At 37.4% G+C, this 21,754-nt stretch overlaps 1 protein-coding gene and 1 pseudogene across 20 annotated transcripts in view; one reads left to right on the top strand and one right to left on the bottom strand.

Moving 5' to 3' along the window:
• The window catches only part of USP54 (ubiquitin specific peptidase 54), a 121,940-nt gene that overhangs the window by 38,166 nt on the left and 62,020 nt on the right, over positions 1 to 21,754 (top strand). For 6 of the 20 annotated variants that reach the window (XM_038534345.1, XM_038534347.1, XM_038534343.1 and 3 more), the window contains one exon: positions 19,669 to 20,240. In XM_038534345.1, coding sequence (XP_038390273.1) covers positions 20,094 to 20,240 — 147 coding nt within the window. In that variant the 5' untranslated portion in view covers positions 19,669 to 20,093. Of the gene's footprint in view, positions 1 to 4,486; positions 4,636 to 6,105; positions 6,271 to 19,384; positions 20,241 to 21,754 lie in introns of those variants that run through there. The other 14 variants (XR_005357962.1, XM_038534354.1, XM_038534350.1 and 11 more) reach the window with 5 other exon arrangements.
• LOC111095487 overlaps positions 1 to 21,754 on the bottom strand; it is a 62,619-nt pseudogene that overhangs the window by 15,441 nt on the left and 25,424 nt on the right.

Here is a 21,754-nt window from a genome sequence, read left to right as displayed (position 1 = left end):
ACTATATTCCTTATGCTATGCCTTTTATTGCTGTGACTTATCTGTTCTGTAACTGGAAGCCTCCCTCTTCCCTTCACCCATTTTGCCCCTAGTCCCAGCAACCATTAGTTCTCTGTATTTATAGATTTGATTCTTTTCATTTGTTTATTCATTTTTTTTAGATTTCACTTATGAATGGAATCACATGGTATTTGTCTTTCTCAGTCTAACATTTCATTTAGTGTAATACTGTCTAGATCCATCCATTTTGTCTCAAATGGCACAATCTCATCCTTTTTAATGGCTGTGTAAGATTCCATTGTAAATATACCACATTTTCCTTATCCATTCATCTACTGATAGACACAGGTTGCTTCCATATATTGGCTATTGTAAAAAATGCTGCAATAACCATAGGGGTGCATATATTTCTTCGAATTAGTCTTTTTGTTTTCTTGGATAAGTACCCAATAGTGGAATTAAGATTCTCTCACTCTCCCTCTGCCCCACCACATCCCTCTCTTTCTCCCCCCTCTAAAAATAAATAAAAGAGAATGACAGATTTATATTTTTTATTGCTTTCTGTGAGACTAGAATTAGGTGATCCTGCAGTGTACTTGAGAGATATTTCACATTCTTACTGCTTTCTAGGAGTTTCAGCCTAATTTACGAAAATTTAAGCCCTGTTCTAGAGATATGTTGGCTAATATTCATAATGATAATGCTATTTGAAGTAATTTTTAGGAGGGTGCAAGATGTAATTGAATATATTAATTTAAACAGTGATGATATTGTAACAGCAGAAACCCAAATAAATGGTCTCTGAGAGCATGCAAGTGAGCAGGAGTGGGGAGGGGCAAAGGGAGAAAGAGAATCCCAAGCAGGCTCCACGCCCAGTGTTGACTTGAGCCCACAACTCTGAGATCATGACCCCAGCTGAAATTAAGTCTGACTCTTAACTTACAGAGTCACCCAGGCGCCCCTTTCCTCTTTTTTCTTTTTTTTTTTTAAGAGTCCATTTGTATGAGAAATACACGAAAGTTTTCTTGGATGGTTTTACTCAGTAGGCCTGTGCTTAACAGCCAAAGTTTCTCCAAAATGTGTCCTTAGAATAAAATTTTTCCCCTTGTTTCTCTTCCTTGTCTGTAATATACGTCTTCTCAGTACTATGTACTTAAGTGAAATCATCAGATATTTAAGGTATAGACACTATTTACCAATACTGTGAATAAATCTCAGAATAAAAACTAGATACAAATTAGCTGTATAGTTTTTCTTGTTTTCCTTGGACTTTATTGTATTCTCCTTTACAATATAGAGACAAAAAGCTAGAATATTTTGGGGGGATTCCTTCTTAACTGAAATCAAGTTGGTATCTTAGTTTCATTTTCTAGAACTCCAGTTTCACAGCTCTGAATTAAGCTCCCCCCCCCATTTTTTTTCCTGTGAGCATATAGCCTAGGGGTTAAATGCTACTGTTTCTATGGTCTTCCACTTGATACAAAGTAATCTCTACCCTGCTCCTCCCCACCTCAATCCTCCATAGTTTATTTAAAAGTCCACAGACTTCCTCAGTACCCTCTGGAGTGCTAGAATGAAGAGGCTTTTATTTTCCAATTTGGCTCCAACTCTGGAGCCACTCAACTCTTGTCTTTACTGCCAACATCACCATTATCATTAGCATGTCAGAAATACAAATCAACGAAAATGGTTTTGCTTTGGGGTTACTCCAGGAGGGAGTCACCTTGGTTTTTCTTAGAGGAATTCCATTTCTCTTTTATAACTTTAAGAGAAGCAAAATGTTCCTTCATTAAATTGAACATTCTGCTGTATCCTACCTTGCTTGTTAGTGGAGACCAATTATGAAACATTGTGGTATCAGACTAAGTGGGGTCTTTTTAGCCTGGGTTCTTGCTCCCCTCCTCCATTTCTCTTAATTACTTTATTCAAGTCTTAGGGGTAGTTTCTCCCATATTTTTGTTTCCTGAGGTGTCTGTCTCTTTTTTTTTTTTTGCTCTCTCTTTTTTTTTTTTTTTTAATTTATTCATGAGAGAGGCAGAGACACAGGCAGAGGGAGAAGCAGGCTCCATGCAGGAAGCCCAATGTGGGGCCAGATCCCAGGACTCAGGATCATGACCTGAACCAAAGGGAGACACTCAACCGCTGAGCCAGCGAGTCATCCCCGGTCTTTGTCTCTTATAGTCAAAGGAAGGCTAATGTGTAATACTCCTTGCATAGTACTAGAACAATATGACAAGTTTTGTTGAAGCACAATTTTAAAAAGTACTGTTGTAACCAGTCATCTAACTTTAGATTCCTGGGATATTTATTTACTTATAAAGATTTTATTTATTTATTTGAGAGAGAGAAAGAGCATGAGGAAGGGCGCGGTGGGTGTGCAGGGAGAGGGAGAAGCAGGCTCCCCCCTGAGCAGGAAACCTGACCCAGGCAGGGGTCCATCCCAGGACTTTGGGATCATGACCTGAGCCAAAGGCAAGTGCTTACTTAACCAGCTGAGCCACCCAGGTGCCCAGGATCTTAGGACATTTTAACGTGACTTCTGAAACCATATATATCACTCTCCCTCTTGACCTAACAGTCATGCTCACAAAAAAACTCTTCCACAGGCAGTTTGGCACTTAGGTAGCAGACACCTGTAGTTACTCCTGTGTTACACCTGTAGTTATCTCCTGTGCAGTCTTGAAAAGGAAATAAGAAGTGTCAAAAATAGGGGCACCTGGGTGGCTCAGTTGGTTTAAGTGTACAACTCTTGATCACAGCTCAGTCTCAATTTCACAGTTGTGACTTCAAGCCCTGCTGGGTGTGGAGCCTACTTAAAAAAAAAGAAGTCAAGAAATAACTTCTACAAGGCGGGATGTGATTATATAGAAGAGTTTTATATGAATTACTTTTTGAGGGGCTTCAAAAGAGATTACAATCTGTCAGGGTGAGATTTTCCAGTGGATCACCTTCCTTGCCTGGCTATATATGAAAAGTTATTTATGTAGTTACATTGTAACCAGGGTTGAAGATCTGTAACTCTGCTCCAGTATTCTAGTTTTATTTGATTAGTCCCACAACGCATGTATAACTGTCACTGAATGACTTGATTAGAGAGCTTGACCTTGATAATTTGTATATTCTTTCTTTGCAATTAGCACTGATCAATAGAAATCCTAGGTTTCATACTTTAGAATGACATCTCTACCCCCACCTACCATTAGGAGACCCCAGTTAGAATGCTAATGGTTAGCAAAAGAAAAGCAATATTGTATCTTTTTTTTTTTTTTGGACACTCTTACTGTTGTGAAAGGAGTACTTTAGTATATTTAGTATATTGTTAAAATGTAAGAGCCTAATTAGTTTTGGGCAATGCCTGCAGGTGTTTAATTTTACTAGTAAATCTTTTAAAAAGTCAACTCATTTTCTCTTGCAACCTATAGAAATACAACAGACCTTCATAATTGGTAGGGATTCTGCTGATGAGTTTTTTTAAATCAATATTCTTATAAGACAACTCCTTTTAATAAAGTTGTTTTGTAACTGGGTGTAATACATAGAAGGGTGTGTGTTGGTCTTCTGGGGCCTCTGTGCCCTGCCTGCAAATGTAAGTTCTGGGCTGACTGATCACATGTTTGGGGTCAGAACTCTGTCTGCTATTTGTTTTTGGTGATATAACTTGGCTTCTTCTCTGAAAGAGGGGTGGAGATCTTTCACTGTCCTTGCCTTTGGTTTTGGGAATCTTTGAATTCGCAAGCATTTTAAAATTGATTCTTGAATTCAGCAGCTCAGTTCATGCGATAATTTTCCTTAAGAGTTTGTGTCTTGGGATCCCTGGGTGGCGCAGCGGTTTGGCGCCTGCCTTTGGCCCAGGGCGTGATCCTGGAGACCCGGGATCGAATCCCACGTCGGGCTCCCGGTATGGAGCCTGCTTCTCCCTCTGCCTGTGTCTCTGCCTCTCTCTCTCTGTGTGACTATCATAAATAAATAAAAATTAAAAAAAAAAAAAAAGAGTTTGTGTCTTGTGTAAGGAGGTGTTTTGCTTATTAAAGTGATATAATTTAAGTCCAGAAAGTCTTGGAATTGTGAATTAAGTGGTCAAACAATGACATTGTTTTGGTTATTATCTAAAGTAGTTTGGGCATGTCTTCTTCTAGCGCTCCTTTTCACTGTGGTGCAAGGGACTGTTTTTTAGGGCTGGCCCTCTGGAAGCAGCTGCTATCCTGCAAACCTTATTGTTATACTGCTGACCTTTGTCAGCAGGAATGCCCCTAGAGAAAACAGCCTCCTAATTGTTTTTCTTAAGCCTCTATGAAGTTTATGATATGTCCTTTCAAGTTACTTTTGGTTGCTTTCTTAAGTTTACTTTGTTTACATTTAATTGAAGGCTCCATCTTTTTAGCTTTATCATGAAATGCCAGTTCTGAGTTCCTGGTAGGTGGTAAAAAAGAATTGCCTTTTCCCTGTTACCCTGTTCTGCAGGAAGCCTTTGTGGTTTAGATTCACAGTTTTCCCATTGTTGCTAGCTGCAGTTGTCTCCTCCCTCCCATACCCTTCCCTCCCAGCAACTCTAGCTCTTCCCCTGGCCCTCCTCATTCCTGTATCCCATGCCCCACAAATGCCCTTGGGATTGCTGGAGTTTGAACATGCTGCCTGGTAAGTCTTGTTTTTGTGGCAAAACTGCAAGTGGATGGAGGGGTTTAGTCTTTGTGTCTAGGTTAGTCTTTGTGAAGTGTTGTTTTTAATAGCAAAGGTTTAAACTTTGAAATTTAGGTTGTAGGACTCTCAACTTTTAGGAGAGCTTCGTCATATGACTGTTGTTTTTGGTCTTCTTTCCTCTCTGTTTCAATTATTAAGGCTTTGGAAATTTGATTTTTATTATTGGTTTAAAAAAACATTCTCATAGATTTTCTTGAGCTCATTAAGATTAAAGCAAGTGTTATAGGCTTAATATTTAAATTTACTTCAAATGCAAGTATGTTTGTGATATTTTTATATTTATCTTCAGTATTAACTTACTGATAAAGTAATAGTAAAAAAAAGTAATAGTGAAGTAAAGATCTATTTTGTGGCTCAGCTGGAAAGAAGCATTTGCTTCTAGAATCAGAATGATTCTTTTTTCCTCTCAGCAGAATGTTTTTGGCAAAATTCACTAAGATTTTAGCAATATGTTCTTAATTCTGGGAAATGGTTTGCTGAGTACTTCAGGATAACAGATGATTCTGGGAATTACTTTTTGGGGAAGTTAGATTTATTCATTAGCTCCTGGTCCCTTGAGGTATGAGATCTATAATCCCTTTGAAAGTAAAATATTTAATATTTGGTGTTCAGATTGAGTCAAGTATCACTTTGATAATGGACTTTTTATTTCTTTGGATTGTATGTTTCGATATTCAACTAGGAAGCTGTACGTGCGCACACTTTTGGTTTTCCAAAAGTATTGCTAATTACAGTCATTTTTATGTTAGTGTGAGGGAAAACTTCTTTGTGGGATGTTTATTGCTGTTCAGTTGAGCCATTTATTCAAGTGATACCTGGACTGTACAGTAACGATTTCCTGAATTTCTGTGATGTGGCAGGTGCTAGTTCCTATGCTAAGTACTTTGCATTTAGTTCTAATTCCCAGTTATAACACTGCCACATAGGTAGCATTATCCCTCTAGGAAGCAGATGTGCATGGGTAGAAGGAACATGGGTTTTTCGTTCTTGCAAAATGAGAATAATCTCCATCTGGCAGATTTAGTTGTGGGAATTAAAGGATGTACCATGTGTATGGTGCCTAGCTCAGAGCTGGTGTTCATTAAGTGGTGACTGCTATTATAATTTTATAGCTAAATAACTTGCTAAAAATCTCTCAGTTTTGAGTGTTAGAGCTAGGATTCAAACTGGCTCAAACCTGGCATCTGGTAGCATATTTTTGAGTATTGTGAAGGCTTTTAGAAATTTCAGTGGATCCCTACCTATTCCTCTGCCTCCTGCCTCCATAGAGGAAAGGTTCTTTATAGATGCCCTTCTTTTCTTGGTATCCTCTGTCACCTTCCCAGTCATGTGCTTGGTCTCTCACACTGGAGTTGCTTGTGCCATTCAGTACCAGTATTCTCCCAGCAGTAATGAGTCAAGCCAGTGCAGTCAGTGGCTTCTCTGCCTATTTTCCTCCTATTGATAGAGCCATCATGCTTTCATTATTGTTTGTGCCGAAAGAATTTAGGTAGTGATGTGTTTATAATGATTCATAAATAGTGCATAGTTGCAATCAAGCATTTAAATTAAGAAGACTCAAGGATTTAAAAGGTAGGAGGAAAAATCTCTAGCTCGTAAGTTACTGAGCCAGAGGATAATATAGGGCAACTTCATGCAACTCCTAGTTACCGTTTTGCCATTCTGGGGCCTAATATAATTGCTATGGATTCTTTTTCCTTTAACCCCTGTTGTTACTAGGTTGGTGCTATTAGCAATGTGTCTGAGAAAGAACATTGTATTAGCCCTTCTGGCTATAAGGTAGAGTATCTTTATTCCACAGACCTTTTGGAAACAGAATGTGTAATTTAAATGATATGGTATGATTTCGGCAGTAGGTTCAGGGAAGAGACAGAGGAATGATTTATCATACTTATGACTGAGTTAATCTCTAAACTGAAAAATGTGTTTCACAAAGCTTAGATCTTCATTTATTCTTTTATTTAACAAGTATCGAGTATCTGTTCAGTGTAAGGCAGTTTAACTTTCTATATTGTATTCTAATAAAGTACAGATATACTGGTTAAGTACTGATTAATGAAGTTCCTGGAGGGAGGGAATATGTTCCAATTGGTAAGGAGCAGTATATAGACAATTCTTTGGAAAATGGTTTAATATAAATGACTATTCCTTCTTAATAGGGTGTGGCTATCATTAGTCTCTATTACTGTAAACTGCCAGCAGAATGGCTTTTTCAAACAGGTTTGCTGAGTGGAAAGGATTACTTGTGTTAGGTAGGACTGGAAAGATGGGAGTGGGAAGGGAATAATATTCCTTATTGAGCAAAATGCTGGGAGTATATACAGAACAAATCTCTTTTTGTGTTTTAAGGGAGTTAGTGGTAGATGAGGTTGGAAACTGCATAGGTTAAGATTATACAAGGCTATTTAAGGCCAACGAGTTTTGACTGTATTTTGTCACTGAACTTCTATAAGCTAAATAGTGATTGATTGATCAGAGTTTGCTTTTGGCAGTACTATATAGACAGGATTAGAAAGGGAAACATAGTTTGGAAATTATTACGGAGATCTAGGTAAATTGTATTGAGAATGCATTATTTTTAGAATACATTTGCCCTCATTTTGATATGGCTTTGGGTTTATGCTATTAATTGCAGTTTAATGTCATAGAATTTTTACATTAAGTTTATGTGTGTGTGTTTGTGTGTGTAAGAGAGAAAGAAGGAAGGAGAGAGGCATAGGGAATGGCCAATCATAATCATTTTTCTTTAAGTAAATTCTATGTCCAACATGGGGCTCAAACTCATGACCCTGAGATCAAGAGTTGTATGCTCTACCAACTGAGTCAGTCAAGCATCCCCTCCAGCCATCATAATTGGAACTCTTATTTTGTACCTGTCCCTAAGTATTTTGCATATATGATTTTGTTGAATACTCTCAACAGATCACATTTATTGTAGGTAGTAAATGATCTGAAAGTAATGGAGCAGGTTTGGAATGTAGATTCATCTTTTAGAAAAGATTTTATTTATTCATTTGAGAGACAGTGAGAATGAGCAGAGAGAGAGGCAGGGGGAGACGGAGAAGCAAACTCCCTGCTAAGCTGGGAGCCCGACATGGGATTCTATCCTAGGACCTGGAGATCATGACCTGAGTGGAAAGCAGATGCTTAACCATCTGAGCCACCCAGGTGCTCTGGAATGTAGATTCATCTTATTCTTTATTATCATCAAGGCATTTATGTCTCACTAATACTAGGTACCAGGCTAATTATACATGTATATATTATCCTCGTAACAATCCTATGACTTAGATGTTATTTCTTAATCCCATTTTACTGATGAGGTGGCTGAGACTTCAATAACTGATTCAGTAACTTGGTCATGATGTTGTTAGTTGGCAGAGTCCAGACCTACTTGTCCAGTTCTACCTTGCTAACTGTGGATCCCTAAGTTGTATAATTCACATTGTGTTCTCTGGGAATGGTACTGCTTGGATCTCCACTGTGAGTGTGGTGTTTCCTGAGGTTATGCAATGTAGTTGGCCCTGCAGAGGCTGCACTTGTAACTACTATGTTCTTTTTACTATTATGCTGCCTCCCTCACAAGTCAGTAAATTATCTGTACAGCTCTGGATCCTTATAAGGTTGGACTAACTAGCCTGCAACCATCATTTCTTAGTTTGTCAGTTATAACAAAGTGAAATATGTCTTCTGTTTTATTTTCTTCCTAACTGGTTTTGGAAAATTTGTTATAAATGACAGTTTTCTAAGTTCTTATAAAAGGAAAAATAAGGCTTTCTATATATATTTTTTTAGTCAGCATACAGATCTTGTTGTACATGATGTAATAATTTGAAGCTGCCAAAGTCCAACCCTCAGGAAATTGTTTGAGTTGAGTAACTGTATTCACTGGGGGGTTTGAGATAACCAGCCCATAAATCAACAAATAGTTTAGCCTTTTTTTATGGTTGTAGATGCTTATCTCTCTTTATTTCCAAGCTTGAATCAGAAACAAATATTGATTCAATTGATATAATCTCCATTAGAAAAAATCTGCAGTATCTCAAACTAGATATGGACATTTTGGGGGCTCTTTTACTGAAGGAAAGTCAGAATTTATCAGGGTTTTGGAATTGGCTGTTTTGGGTACTTATCCCTTCAAACAAAAAGTTTTTCAATTTAACTTTCAACAATTCAGTGCCTGTTATATTCAACCTATGTGTAAAAAGATGCCCATAAGGAATATGTTGTAGTCCATGTATACAAATAACTAACACGAGGAAGGGTAGAATGAATGATCCGCATGCGCTGAGAGCACAGAAGAGTGTGAAATGAGGGAAAATGGAAAGGTGGGAGAGGGAGAGAACCTTTTTTTTTTCTATTTTATTTTTTTAAGATTTGTTTATGTATTCATTTATTTATCTATCATTTATTCATTCATGAGAGACACACAGAGAGAGGAAGAAACATAGGCAGAGGGAGAAGCAGGCTCTCTGAAAAGCAGGCAGAGCCGGATGCAGGACTGGATTCCAGGACCCAAGGAACACAACCTAGGTGAAGGCAGACGCTCAACCACTGAGCCACCCAGGTGTCCCTCTGTCTTCTTCGTCTTCTAACTTTGACATTTTTGGAGAGTATTGATCAGTTATTTTGTCAAATGTTCCTCAGTTTGGATTTTTCTGATGTTTTCTCATGATTGGACTGAGATCATATGGTGTAGTCAGGAATACTACAAATAATGTTGTGTTCTCAGTGTATTATTACTATGGGATTCATGACGTTAATATGTATTATTGCTGGTGATATTGACCATGATCACTTGGTTAAGGTGGTTTCTGCCAGGCTGCTCTACAGTAAAGTTATTATCTTTTCCTTAGTAGTTAATAATTAAGATTTTGGTCAGGATACTTTGATACTGGGCAGCCCGGGTGGCTCAGCAGTTTAGCACCACCTTTGGCCCAGGACGTGATCCTGGAGACCCGAGTCCCACATCAGGCTCCCTGCAGGGAGCCTGCTTCTCCCTCTGCCTGTGTCTCTGTCTCTCTCTCGGTGTCTCTCATCAATGAATAAATAAAATCTTAAAAAAAAAAAGGATACTTTGATACTATCATTTGCAAAAATGTCATGTTCTCTACACATGAAATTAGTAATGTTGACTTAGTGATTCATTGAACTTTATTTATTATGAAATGAATTCCCTTAAGGGACCTAGCCCCTTCTAAGCCACTTACACTTTATGCCTGGTTTCATCAAAGGACACCCAGGCTCTGCAGCAACAAATCCTTTGTAGTCTTCATTGATCTCAGCCACATTGATGTCACATTGATAATGAAGTCTCCAATGCTAATAACCTGTAGATCTCTGAACCTCATTTACCCGTCCTACTTAGGATGACAGGCTCTTCCTGGCCCAGTGTTCCTCTAGGCCTCATCTCTCTTTATGCATAAGCCTGTGTCATTTCAGCAAACATTTGAATGACTGTTTTGTGTTTTTCAGAAACAGAGGCTAAGAGAAGCTGACTTTGTTGATGAGGAATATAGTAGGGGATAATTAGAGTGGTTTTGGTTATAGCCTGGTTTATTATTTTGGCCTGAGGAAACTGGCAGCACATTTTGAGTTACTGGGTATTCTTGTGAAGAAATTGTTTTCTGTATTTCATTAATACAGAGAAATAAATTTTTTTCTACATTTAATTAGCTTCTACAGCATTACTTCTAATGCTGGCATTCTTGAGCTATGATCTTTTAAATTTAGCCCTGTCATTTTTATTCTGTCAGCTGTGGATCCCTGGTGGAATTATTACAATGGGCTCAAGAATGCAAAATCCAAGTATGCATCAACAGTATAATTTAGCTATTTAGTGCCAGATTTTATACAATGAAAAATATATTGCATGTTGTTTTGGTTAATAAAATATAAATTTGTTAGTATTACTGAATTTATTTATTTATTTATTTATTTATTTATTTATTTTTAGTATTACTGAATTTAAAGTAGCTTTTTGAATTATGTATTTTTCAAGTAACATATACTTTACAAATCTAGTTTCTGTAATAAGTTTCGGACTCCATGGGCCCTAATTCAGGGGGTCTTGTTTAAGGAAAACAGTTTTTTTAAAGTGAAAATTAGTAGGGTGCCTGAGTGGCTCCGTTGGTTAAGCATCTGCCTTTGGCTTAGATTGTGATCCCAGGGTTCTGAGATTGAGCCCCACATCTGGCTCCTTGCTCAGTGGGGAGCCTGCTTCTTTCTCTCTCTGCTTGCTGTTCTCCCTGCCTGTGCTCTCTCTCTCAATGATTAAATGAGTATATAGAAAATTAAAGGTTAAATAAATACAAGTAGGGGCACCTAGGTGGCTCAGTCGGTTAAGCATCTGCCTTCAGCTCAGGTCATGATCCCAGGGTCCTGGGGTTAAGCCCCACATTGGGCTCTCTGCTCAGTGAGGAGTCGGCTTCTCTCTCTTCCTCTCTCTTTCTCTCTCTCTCTCAAATAAATATGAATAAAACCTTTAAAACATAAATATAAGTATTTATGTTCAGATATTCTATTTCTTCATGATTTAGTCTTGGTAGGTTGTATATTTCTAGGAATTTATCCAGGTCTTCTAGGTTATCCAGTTTATTTGTTTATATTTTTTTGTATATTTTTTTCAGTAGTTTCTTTTTTTTTTTAATTTAAAAATACTTTGATTTTTGTCCTCTAAATTTTTATTTAAATTCCATTTAGTTAACATAGAGTAATATTGGTTTCAGGTGTAGAATTTAGTGACTCATCACTTACATAACCCTGCGTTCATCACAACAGGTGCACTCCTTAATCCCCATCACATATTTAACTTATCTACAACCACCCTACTATCCATCCCCTCCCCCAACCTTCAGTTTGTTCCCAATAGTTAAGAGTCTTTACAGTTTTTTTTTTTAAGGTTTTATTTTTAAATTATCTCTACACCCAATGTGGGGCTCAAACTAAAAGTTTGAGATTAGAAGCTGCATGATTTACTGACTGAGCCAGCTAGTTGCCCCTTCACAGTAGTTTCTTATGATTCTTAGTATTTTTTGTGTTATTGTAACATTTCTTTCATTTCTGATTTTATTTATTAATCCTCTTTCTTTTTTAGTCTAGCTAAAGATTTGTCAATTTTATCTTTTAAAAAATCCAACTCTTCATTTTATCTTTTCTATTCTCCTTCTAGTATAACTTGATTATGGGATTTCTTTCACAGTATATACATATGTCAAATCATATACTTTATTATATACTACATTACCGTTTTATTTGTCAATAATACCTCAATAAAGCTGGAAAAATGTATGAACAAACTTATTTGGCTCCTCATAGTCTATTCAGCAATAGTAAAATATAAGGTCACGATAACTTTTTCAGAGTTGAGAACAGCACAGTTAATAAAATTCTTATATGCTTTCTCCTTTTTCCACCTTTGATTGATTACTTCATAGTTTTAGCACTTGGCTGGAAACTAGTAATTGTGGGTAAAAATAATGATACATTTTCTGTAGAGTTTGTTGTTAAATAGATGCCAAGTAGCCTGCTCTAAGTTTGTTGTAGTCTAAGACTGTTCTTTGCGGAATGCTGTGAGTCCTTTGGTTGCTACTGTGAGGGGCAAAATAGAAAGGAGTACTAGGTAATAGACTATGGAGCAGTTTTAATTTAAATTTGAATAAATCCATACATACAGCATAGTTGCCATTATTAGGTGGTAGTAGTTTCAGTCATCATCTGATACAAAAACTAGGCAAGATTCTGTACTGAAACTGTATGTGGACTTCTTTGGAATAGAGTGCCACTGAACAAATAATGCATGCTCACCAAGATTTTTTCTTTTCTTTTTTCAAAACTAAGTATCTAAGGATATGACTCTTGGGTGCATTTCTAAAAAACTACCTCCCTAGAGTGGCACCTAGCTGGCTCAGACAGTAGAGCATGTGACTCTTGATCTCAGGGTCATAAATTTGAGCTCCACATTGGGTGTAGAGATTACTTAAATAAATCTTTTTTTTTTGGGAGAGGGGCTAAGCATCTATCTTCAGTTTAGGTCATGATCTCAGAGTCCTGGGATTATGCCCTGAGTCTGGCTCTCCACTCATTGGAGAGTCTGCTTCTTCCTCTCCCTTTCCCTACTGAGGGCTGAACTTGATGTGGGGCTCAATCTCAGGACCCTTAGAACATGACCTGAGCTGAAACCAGGAGTTGGAGGTTTAACTGACTGAGCCACCCAGATGCCCCTTAAATAAATAAATCTTAAAAACAAAAAGAAGAAGAAGAAAAAAAAAACTACTTCCCTAGAATCTCATCAGCTCAAAGCTATATAATATCCCTTAAAATGTTTATACTGATGGTGAGGAAAGCCTGAAGTGATATTAGGGACGTCTGGGTGGCTTAGTGGTTGAGTGTCTGCCTTCAGCTCAGGGTGTGGTCCTGGGGTCCAGGATCCGGTCCCACATGGGGCTCTCTGCATGGAGCCTGCTTCTCCCTCTGCCTGTGTCTCTGCCTTTCTCTCTCTCTGTGTATCTCATGAATAAATAAATAAATAAATAAATAAATAAATCTTTAAAAAATAAATAAACTGAATTATATTAATATAAGAATATCTTGATAAGGGCAGCCTGGGTGGCTCAGCGGTTTAGTGCCACCTTCGGCCCAGGGCGTGATCCTGGAGACCTGGGATTGAGTCCAGCGTTGGGCTCCCTGCATGGAGCCTGCTTCTCCCTCTGCCTGTGTCTCTGCCTCTCTCTCTCTATGAATAAAATAAATAAATAAATATTCTCTATGAATAAATAAATAAAAGAATATCTTGATAAGATGAAACAATATGGAAAGTTAAAAAAGATATAGCTCATACTTTTTCTAAATGTATATATAGGTAGAGTCACAATTTATAAATAGAAAGATGGATTATATAACAATGGAAAGAAACTTCGATAAAATTTTGTGGTAATATTTCCTACAATAACAGATATATGGATATAATACAATTGGCTTCTGGACCTCCTTCTATTCCCCATTCTCAAATGGGGTGGGATAAAAGCCTTATCTTTTTTCTTTTTAAATCTTTTTATTTATTTATTCATGAGAGACACACAGAGAGAGAGAGAGAGAGAGAGATTGGCAGAGACACAGGCAGAGAGAGAAGCAGGCTCCATGCAGGGAGCCCGACTTGGGACTCGATCCCAAGTCTCCAGGATCAGGCCCTGGGCTGAAGGCAGTGTTAAACTGCTGAGTCACTCGGGCTGCCCCCAAATCCTTATCTTTATGGATGGAGGGTAACATGGGTTGGGGGAGGATCCTAGAAATATTGATATAGTAGAAACATTGCTCTTAAATTATAGAAAACTTTGGGGCACCTGAGTGCCTGAGATCATGTCATGACCTGAGCTGAAGGCAGATGCTTAACTGATTAAGCCACTTAGGTACCACAAGAAATATTAATTTTTAAAGTAGTTATATAAATGCATCAATATGGCAAGAGACTGGGGCTAGCAAGACTTAATCTATTTTAATAATTTAAGTGGGAAATAAGTGTGGTGTAAACTAGGGTGACAGTGGAAGTGAAAAAGAAGGATCAATATAAGAGATTTTGAAGAGAAAATTGATAAGACTTTGTGACGTGTGAATAGGGAAGGGGGAGATGGATAGGATGGTGTCTAAGACTACAGAGGTTTTGAGCCTGGGTAATTGGAAATGCCACTAGTTAAAAAAAGGAATCAGGGGAGGCACTATTTTTTGGGGGGAAGGAGGTGATTTTATTTTTGGACATGCTAAACTTAGGAAAGTGGGATGATGTGCAAATATTTGGTAATTTGGTTTTAGGGTTCATGAGATTTGTGGTTTGTCAGACCAAAAGTGATGTTTGAAGTTCTGACAGCAGTAGATGAGAATACTATGGGTTGAACTATAGAGATGAGCAAGAAGGTCTGATTTAAACTTTAAGGAATGCACTTTTTAAAGAAAGCAATAAAGAGAAAAAAAATAAACTATCAGCATAGCAGGAGAACTAGTGTTCTGGTTTGTCATTTCATTTTACTCATTCTCTCATTTTCTTATTAATTTTGAAAGAATCCAGGATTATGTAGCATCAAGGCAGCCAGTGTTAGGTGCTACAGAGAAATTAAGAAGAATGAGGCTTGTGGAAAAAGCCAGTAGGTTTTGCAAGTAGGAGATTTCTTTAGATTGAAAGCATATTCTATGAAGTAAAATTGTGGTAGTGGTGGAGTAAAGGATCAGTACCATGTCCTGGAGAGATTGACGGTGAGCATGAAGAGATAGCAGTTATAAATTATTAATTGTAGAGACATTTAATATTGAAAGGTCCAAAAGAATTTAGGACAGTAGGCATAGCGGTTAATAAATTCAAGGTGATCTTTATTGTTTTTGTTTTTTGAAGAATATAGGATATCTGTGTGTGTATGTCTTTAAAAAGAAAAGAACTCAGGAGGAAATGTTTGAAAGGAAATGGGAATAATAACAATCATTTATACAGTAATTACTATATGCCAGATGCTGAATTAGCACTTTGCATAAATTAACTGATTTTAATTCTTATAGTTACTAACAAGATACTATAGATATAGTTGGGAATTAATTGACATATGGAATTGAGGTAATTGCCTGTTGATTTATCAAGGCAAATATAGTTTCGTGAGTGTATTACAAATAAACTGCTATATAGAATAGAAACTAGAAATGTGAGCAACTTTCCTGGTTAACTGTTATCTTAGTGTAGTGCAGTTTGACTTCCTAATATTTGGGTTACTTTTGGCATTAATCACTTGTAATGAGGCTGCTGTTCTTTCCTTAGAAACTGAGATACTTATCACAGTTTTTCCATTTGAATCATTGATCAATTGGACATAATCATTCTTTGTAGGCCTTCTAAAATGTTACCCTGTGCCTTGTAATTGGCTCAACTGTTTGCCTTTTTACACAGAAAAAATTAAACTTTGTATTTTAAAAATAATTGTAAAATTCAAATGTTTCTCTAAGCACACAGTAAAATTGTACTGACATCACACTTGTCCTATGTGAGGCCTATTGTTCTTTTTGTACAATTAGAAGACTTATTCCTGGTGGTTTACAACTTTCTAGTATCCTGAGGTCCCCAAACCAAAATTTACTTTTATACTTTTAGGCATTACAGATCACTCATTCAGTGGAACTCATTATTATTCACCCTTTGTTTTGAAAACTTGCTAGTACTTTGGCATGCCTATTACTAAATCTCAACCACTATGTAGAATAGGTATTGTGCCATCATTTTACAGACTCAGAAAACTAGGTTCAGGACACTTTTTTTAAAAAGATTTTATTTATTTATTCATTGGAGACAGAGAGAGAGAGAGAGAGAGAGAGAGGCAGAGACACAGGGAGAAGGAGAAGCAGGCTCCACGCAGAGCCCAACGTGGGACTTATCTCCGGTCTCCAGATCACGCCCTGGGTTGAAGGCGGCGCTAAGCCGCTGAGCCACCCTGGCTGCCCTGGTTCAGGACACTTAAGTAGTTTAGGATTATGCAAAGTAGTTAAAATGTGGAAATTGAACCCATGTCTTCTAACTCCAAGTTTAGTCCTGGTCCCTTTTGTATAATATCAACATCACTTGCTCTTGTAACAGGTATACATTATACTACATTTTGAGTTCTCCTTTTCATAGAAATAGGATTCAAGCTGTATTCTATTTTATTTTACCCTTATGTCTATACTGTTTTGTTTTTATCTTTTTCCTTTTTTTTTTTAATTTTAGTTTGGGATTGCTAATATCATCTGGCAATGTTATTATCTACCAGCTTAATGATTTAGTCATTTTTGCATTTGAATGAATGCTACATATATTACAAGATAATTTCTACATAATTAGAAAAATTTTTTATTGCAGGTATCAGTTTTCTTTCAACCTAAAAAAAAATGATTTAAAACTTACAGAGAAGTGGACAGCCCCAGTGGCCCAGCAGTTTAGTGCCATGTTCAGCCGAGGGCATGAACCTGGATACCCGGGATTGAGTCCCATGTCAGGCTCCCTGCATGGAGCCTGCTTTTCCCTCTGCCTGTGTCTCTGCCTCTCTCTCTCTCTCTCTCTCTCTCTCTCTGTGTGTGTCTCTCATGAATAAATAAATAAAGTCTTAAAAAAAAAAAAACTTACAGAGAAGTTACAAAAAATGGTACAAGGAATTCCCATATCCCCTTCAGCCACATTTACCTGTTGTCACATTATTGCTATATTTGCTCTACCATTTCCCTTTCTCTCCATATTTACATATAAACACATACCTATACCTATCTATACATGTATGTATATAGTTTTTCCTTCTGAACTATTTCATAGTAGTTGTAGACGTTATGCTCTTTTATCTCTAACCATTTGAATATTGCCTAAGAAGTTCTTTTTTTTTTTTAAATAGGTTACTAGATTGATGTGGATATAACTCTTAATTGACTTTCTCATATATCTTTAGTAGATGGTACAGTAGAAGGATTATTTTGTTTGGTGCTGGACCTACAACTTAAATGAAATATTTTGTCATCAGTATTTCTTTGGATCATTTGTTACTTACTGCCTTTCTTGGCCTTGTTCTTTCTGGCTCTCTCACCTCTAGTTTCTGACACACCTAGAGCAAATGTGAGAGCTTATTGCCTTAACCCTACATAATGCTGCCATTCAGAGCCTGAGAATCCTTTTTTTTTTTTTTTTTTTTTCTGTGACTGCTGTTTTTTTTTTTTTTTTTTTTTTTCTCTTTGCTCCCTGAACTCAGGGGTGTGTATCATAGGGCAGGCTGAGTTTCAGTAAACTCCTAATGTGGATACTGGAAACCCCACCTGTCTGCCAAGTCCTTTTGGCTGTGAGCAAAGTGGAGGCTTGGTACTTGTCATTCCTTTGCAGCAGTTGAGCTGAAAGAATGCTGCATGGCTTGTTGAAGTTGCTTAGTAGCTTTGAGTGGGGTGTGTATGAGGGTGTGTATACAGAGTTGAGGGTCTTTTAATCCATGTGGGAGATATGGGATCCTTCCTGGTGCCATGCTAATCATCAGGGAATATTTATTGAGTTCCTCCTTATGCAGCACTATGACAGGAGCTTTTAGAATAGTTTAATAAAATACATAATTAAGTCACAGCATAATAGTTAAAAAACTCTAGTTCTGCCTTCTACCAGTTGATTTTGGTAAGTTAATGTCTGTAAGTCTCACTTTACTGTTCTGTAAATGGAACTATTAACACCTACATAATAAGGCTATTGTAAAGAATAAAGAATATAAGTATAGTGTTTAGTACTTGTCTGACACTGGTTAGTATTTCATTTCATACAGTCATTCAGGATATACGACTGATACCATATAAAACAAATAGTAATAAAAACAAATAGAGGATGATATGACACTACTGTGTATAGTCAAATACTTTAATTGTGACATGTAGATTATAAATAGTCTGGGAATTTAGAGAAGGGAAAGAACAGTCTTATGTAACCATTTAATGTTCCCGTGCCTCAGTTTTTCCACTGGATACACTGGGTAGTGCTAGGTGATCTCTTAGAGAATGATTAAGATGTTTTAGCATTTTTGCTTTTTTGGTAGGTTCATGTGATGATAGGAAGTAAGAAAGGGAGAAGCTTGGGGAACTATTGGAAACCAAATTTAACACTTAACGTTCTTAATTTTTTCCTTATTTGGGCGTGGCAGCCTTATAGGAAAGCTTAAAACTGGAGATTAAAAGTATTTCCTTCCAGTAAAGGTGTTTGCTTTGGTATTTCTCCCCTGTTGTTTCACTGGCATTTTAATTAGTTGAAAACATGTTGATCAATGATGACCTCTGATTGTGAATGTCTTAGATTTAATCTGAGGATAAAGTTATTTGTAACCCAAATTATCTCTCTGATCCTCTGGCAAAAATAAAATGTACAAACAAACAGGGCAGGAGAAGACTTAGTTCTCTTGGACTTGATGTTAAGGATATCCAGCTTACTTGCCTTGAATGTTTCTCTGAGATGGGACATCTTTCCTCAGAACAGAGTCCAGACTGATAACATGGACTTCTCACCTTTATTTTTATTTCTTTTAAAGATTTTATTTATTTGTTCATGAGAGACACACAGAGAGACACAGGCAGAGGGAGAAGCCTGCAGGGAGCGCCACATGGGACTTGATCCTGGGACTCCAGGATGATGACTTGAGCCGAAGGCAGACGCTTTAACCGCTGAGCCATCCAGGAGTCCCTGCCTTCCCACCTTTAAACAGGCTTTCATAGCCATGAACATGGAACACACTTTTAAAAATTTCTTTACTCACAACATCTAACAAAAACTGTTCTCATTCTTAATTTGGTGTATATTTACTTGGTAATATTTTTGTTAGCCTGATTTTGAAAAGTTTGTATTTGGTTTTTTGTTTTTGTCCTGATCAAATTTCTTCTAGAAAATTTCAGAGAAGTTTCCTGTGAAAGTAAAGCTGCTCAAACCTTTTTCCTTCTTTTTGGCTTGAGTATTTCTCCTTTTTGTTGTTAAGGTTTTGGGGGACTTTTTTGTTGTTGTTGGTTTTTTGTTTTGTTTTGTTTTGTTTTGTTGTTGTTCATTGTTTGCCAAGGTTTCAAGTTTTTAGTGAGAGGTGAGGCAACGTTGATCTTGGCAGAACAGCACAAAGGCAGTAGAGTCATTAAGTGACGCAAGCTTTTAGCCGTTTTTTTTTTTTTTTCCTTTTTGTTAAAGCTCTCTGGCACAGCTGGCTGTTCTAGTCACAGAGGAAAAGAAGAGAAGAAACTTTCTGAAGTTCTGGATGGAATGATAGAAGATGTTTGGGGCATTTTTAAAAAGGAGGAGCAATAAGAGCAAAAACCCCTATAATTCAAATAAATTTCTTACCTTTGTGGTTTCTATGTCAGTTGCTTAGAACTTGAAGTTTTTCAAAACTTCAGACAATGATGGGACAAAGAATAGAGAAGGTGAGGAGGGTTGCATTAGGTTCTTACTTATCTGTCTGCCTCTCCTTCCAGTTGGAAAAAATTTTCAGTCTACAAGAAACATCTTCAGCAAGTCTAAGGAATACATCCTACCGTGATTCTAGATTCTGTTGGAGTTGAGGACTACAGCCACTTCACCACTATATTCTGGAGGCAGTTCAAGAAAAATAGAAGCACACAATACCTAAGGATTTCTCTGTTTTTTGTAAGTACTGTGCCATGCTAAATTTTGGGCACTGTTTGGAGCAAGTCGGAGATAGCTCTGTCATGTGGATTTAAGAGGATACCTGAGTTCCTTGAGCTACATAGATGTTTGGAAGGTTGTGAACTCAAAATATTTCAACATAAATTCATTGAATTCTGGATTCTATTTCACGAGTCAGGACTTCAGCAGACAGAAGCTCTCTCCCAGAAAGATACAAAATCTTCTCTGAGTTTCAAGCTAAATGTGAGCAATAATGTCTTGGAAAAGAAATTATTTTTCGGGGGGCCGTGGTAGCGTCCAAGGGATGTTTGCACCTCGAAGCTCAACCTCTATAGCCCCCAGCAAAGGCCTCAGCAATGAGCCAGGACAAAACAGCTGCTTCCTCAACAGTGCCCTGCAGGTAAGGGCAATTTCTTTCTCTCTGATGAACTTTGACTGTTAGTTGCTGATGCTGTGTTTCTGATCGCTCTTTTATTTATTTTTCAATATTTTATTTATTTATTCATGAGAGAGAGAGGCAGAGACACACAGGCAGAGGGAGAAGCAGGCTTCCTGCAAGGAGCCTGATGTGGGACTCAATCCCAGGACCCCAGGATTATGACCTGAGCCAAAGGCAGATGCTCAACCACTGACCACCCAGGCACCCCCCAGTAACTCTTTTAAATATAATCCTTGATGGTCTCTGTTTGAGATCAGCAGCCTGAGATCATTTTTAAGTTTATCTGTGTGATCTTAGGCAAGCCACTTATCTCTTTGAGTCTCAATTTCCTCATTTGTAGGAAAGAGTGATTAATAATGATAATAGAAATAATAACTGTGACTACTACTACTTACTTGCCTGAAGGGGAGAGTATATAGACTAGATAATCTTAATACTTGTTTATTGACTTTTGCTTCCTTTTTTTCCTTTTGAGACTAAATGTCTTATTACCCTACTTGCTTTTCTCTAGTAAAGAAAGCAAAGTTTTTTCCACAAGTCAGGATTCCACAAGATTTTCAGGTATATTACTCTCGTCCTAAAATATTCAGGCTCTTAGCATACACACTGAATGGAGTCCAGTCTTTGTCCATTTCTTCATCTCCTTCCTCTGAGCTCTCCTGTAGTGGCTCATGATTGGTGTCCGGACAGATATGCTCTTTTCTGCTCCTCAGAGTAAAAGTAAATGCAATTTGCCACCCAAGATAATTATGCTTGGGTAAAATATGAGTGTTATTGCTTCAGATGTAATGAGAAAAGAAGTTGCTGTGAGAGAAGAAAAGACAGAACAGTATATTTGGTATAAAAAGCACTGGACACTCTAAAATAAATAAATCTTAAAGGGGCACCTGGGTAGCCCAGTTGGTTAAGTGTCTGGCTATAGCTCAGGTAATAATGATTCCAGGGTCCTGGGATCTAGCCCTGTGTCTGGCTCCCTATTCAGCAGTGAGCCTGCTTCTCCTCTCTCTCTCTCTCTCTCTTAAATAAATAAAATCTTAAAAAGAAAGGAATTTGATGATATTTCTAGTTTCCTATCCATATACTATAAAAAATATTTTTTAAAAAGGAAGAAGGGTAACAAAGTGGCTCAGTCAGTTGAGCCACTGACTATTGGCTTCAACTCAGGTTGTGATCTCAAGGTCATAAGATCAAGCTCCGAGTCAGGCTTCATGCTTAGTGCAGTCTGCTTGGGACTCTCTATTTCTACCTCTGCTCCTCCCTGCTGCTCTCTCTGTGTCTCTAAAATAAATATTAAAAAAAAGAAAGCACTGGACTTATGAATTAGTTTTAGTATGTCTATAGACTTGCCTTGTGACCTTGTACAGGTAATAGTATTTCAGTTTCTTCATTTATAATACAAGAATCTTGTCAAGCTTATTTATGTAATAAAGTTTCATGCACAGAGTGCCTGGATGGCTCAGTTGGTGGAGCATGTG

This window comes from Canis lupus, chromosome 4 (genome assembly GCF_011100685.1).
Source record: "Canis lupus familiaris isolate Mischka breed German Shepherd chromosome 4, alternate assembly UU_Cfam_GSD_1.0, whole genome shotgun sequence".
Lineage (NCBI taxonomy): Eukaryota > Metazoa > Chordata > Mammalia > Carnivora > Canidae > Canis > Canis lupus.
The sequence above is the reverse complement of the archived record's forward strand: the minus strand, read 5'-3'. Positions and strand labels throughout refer to the sequence as shown.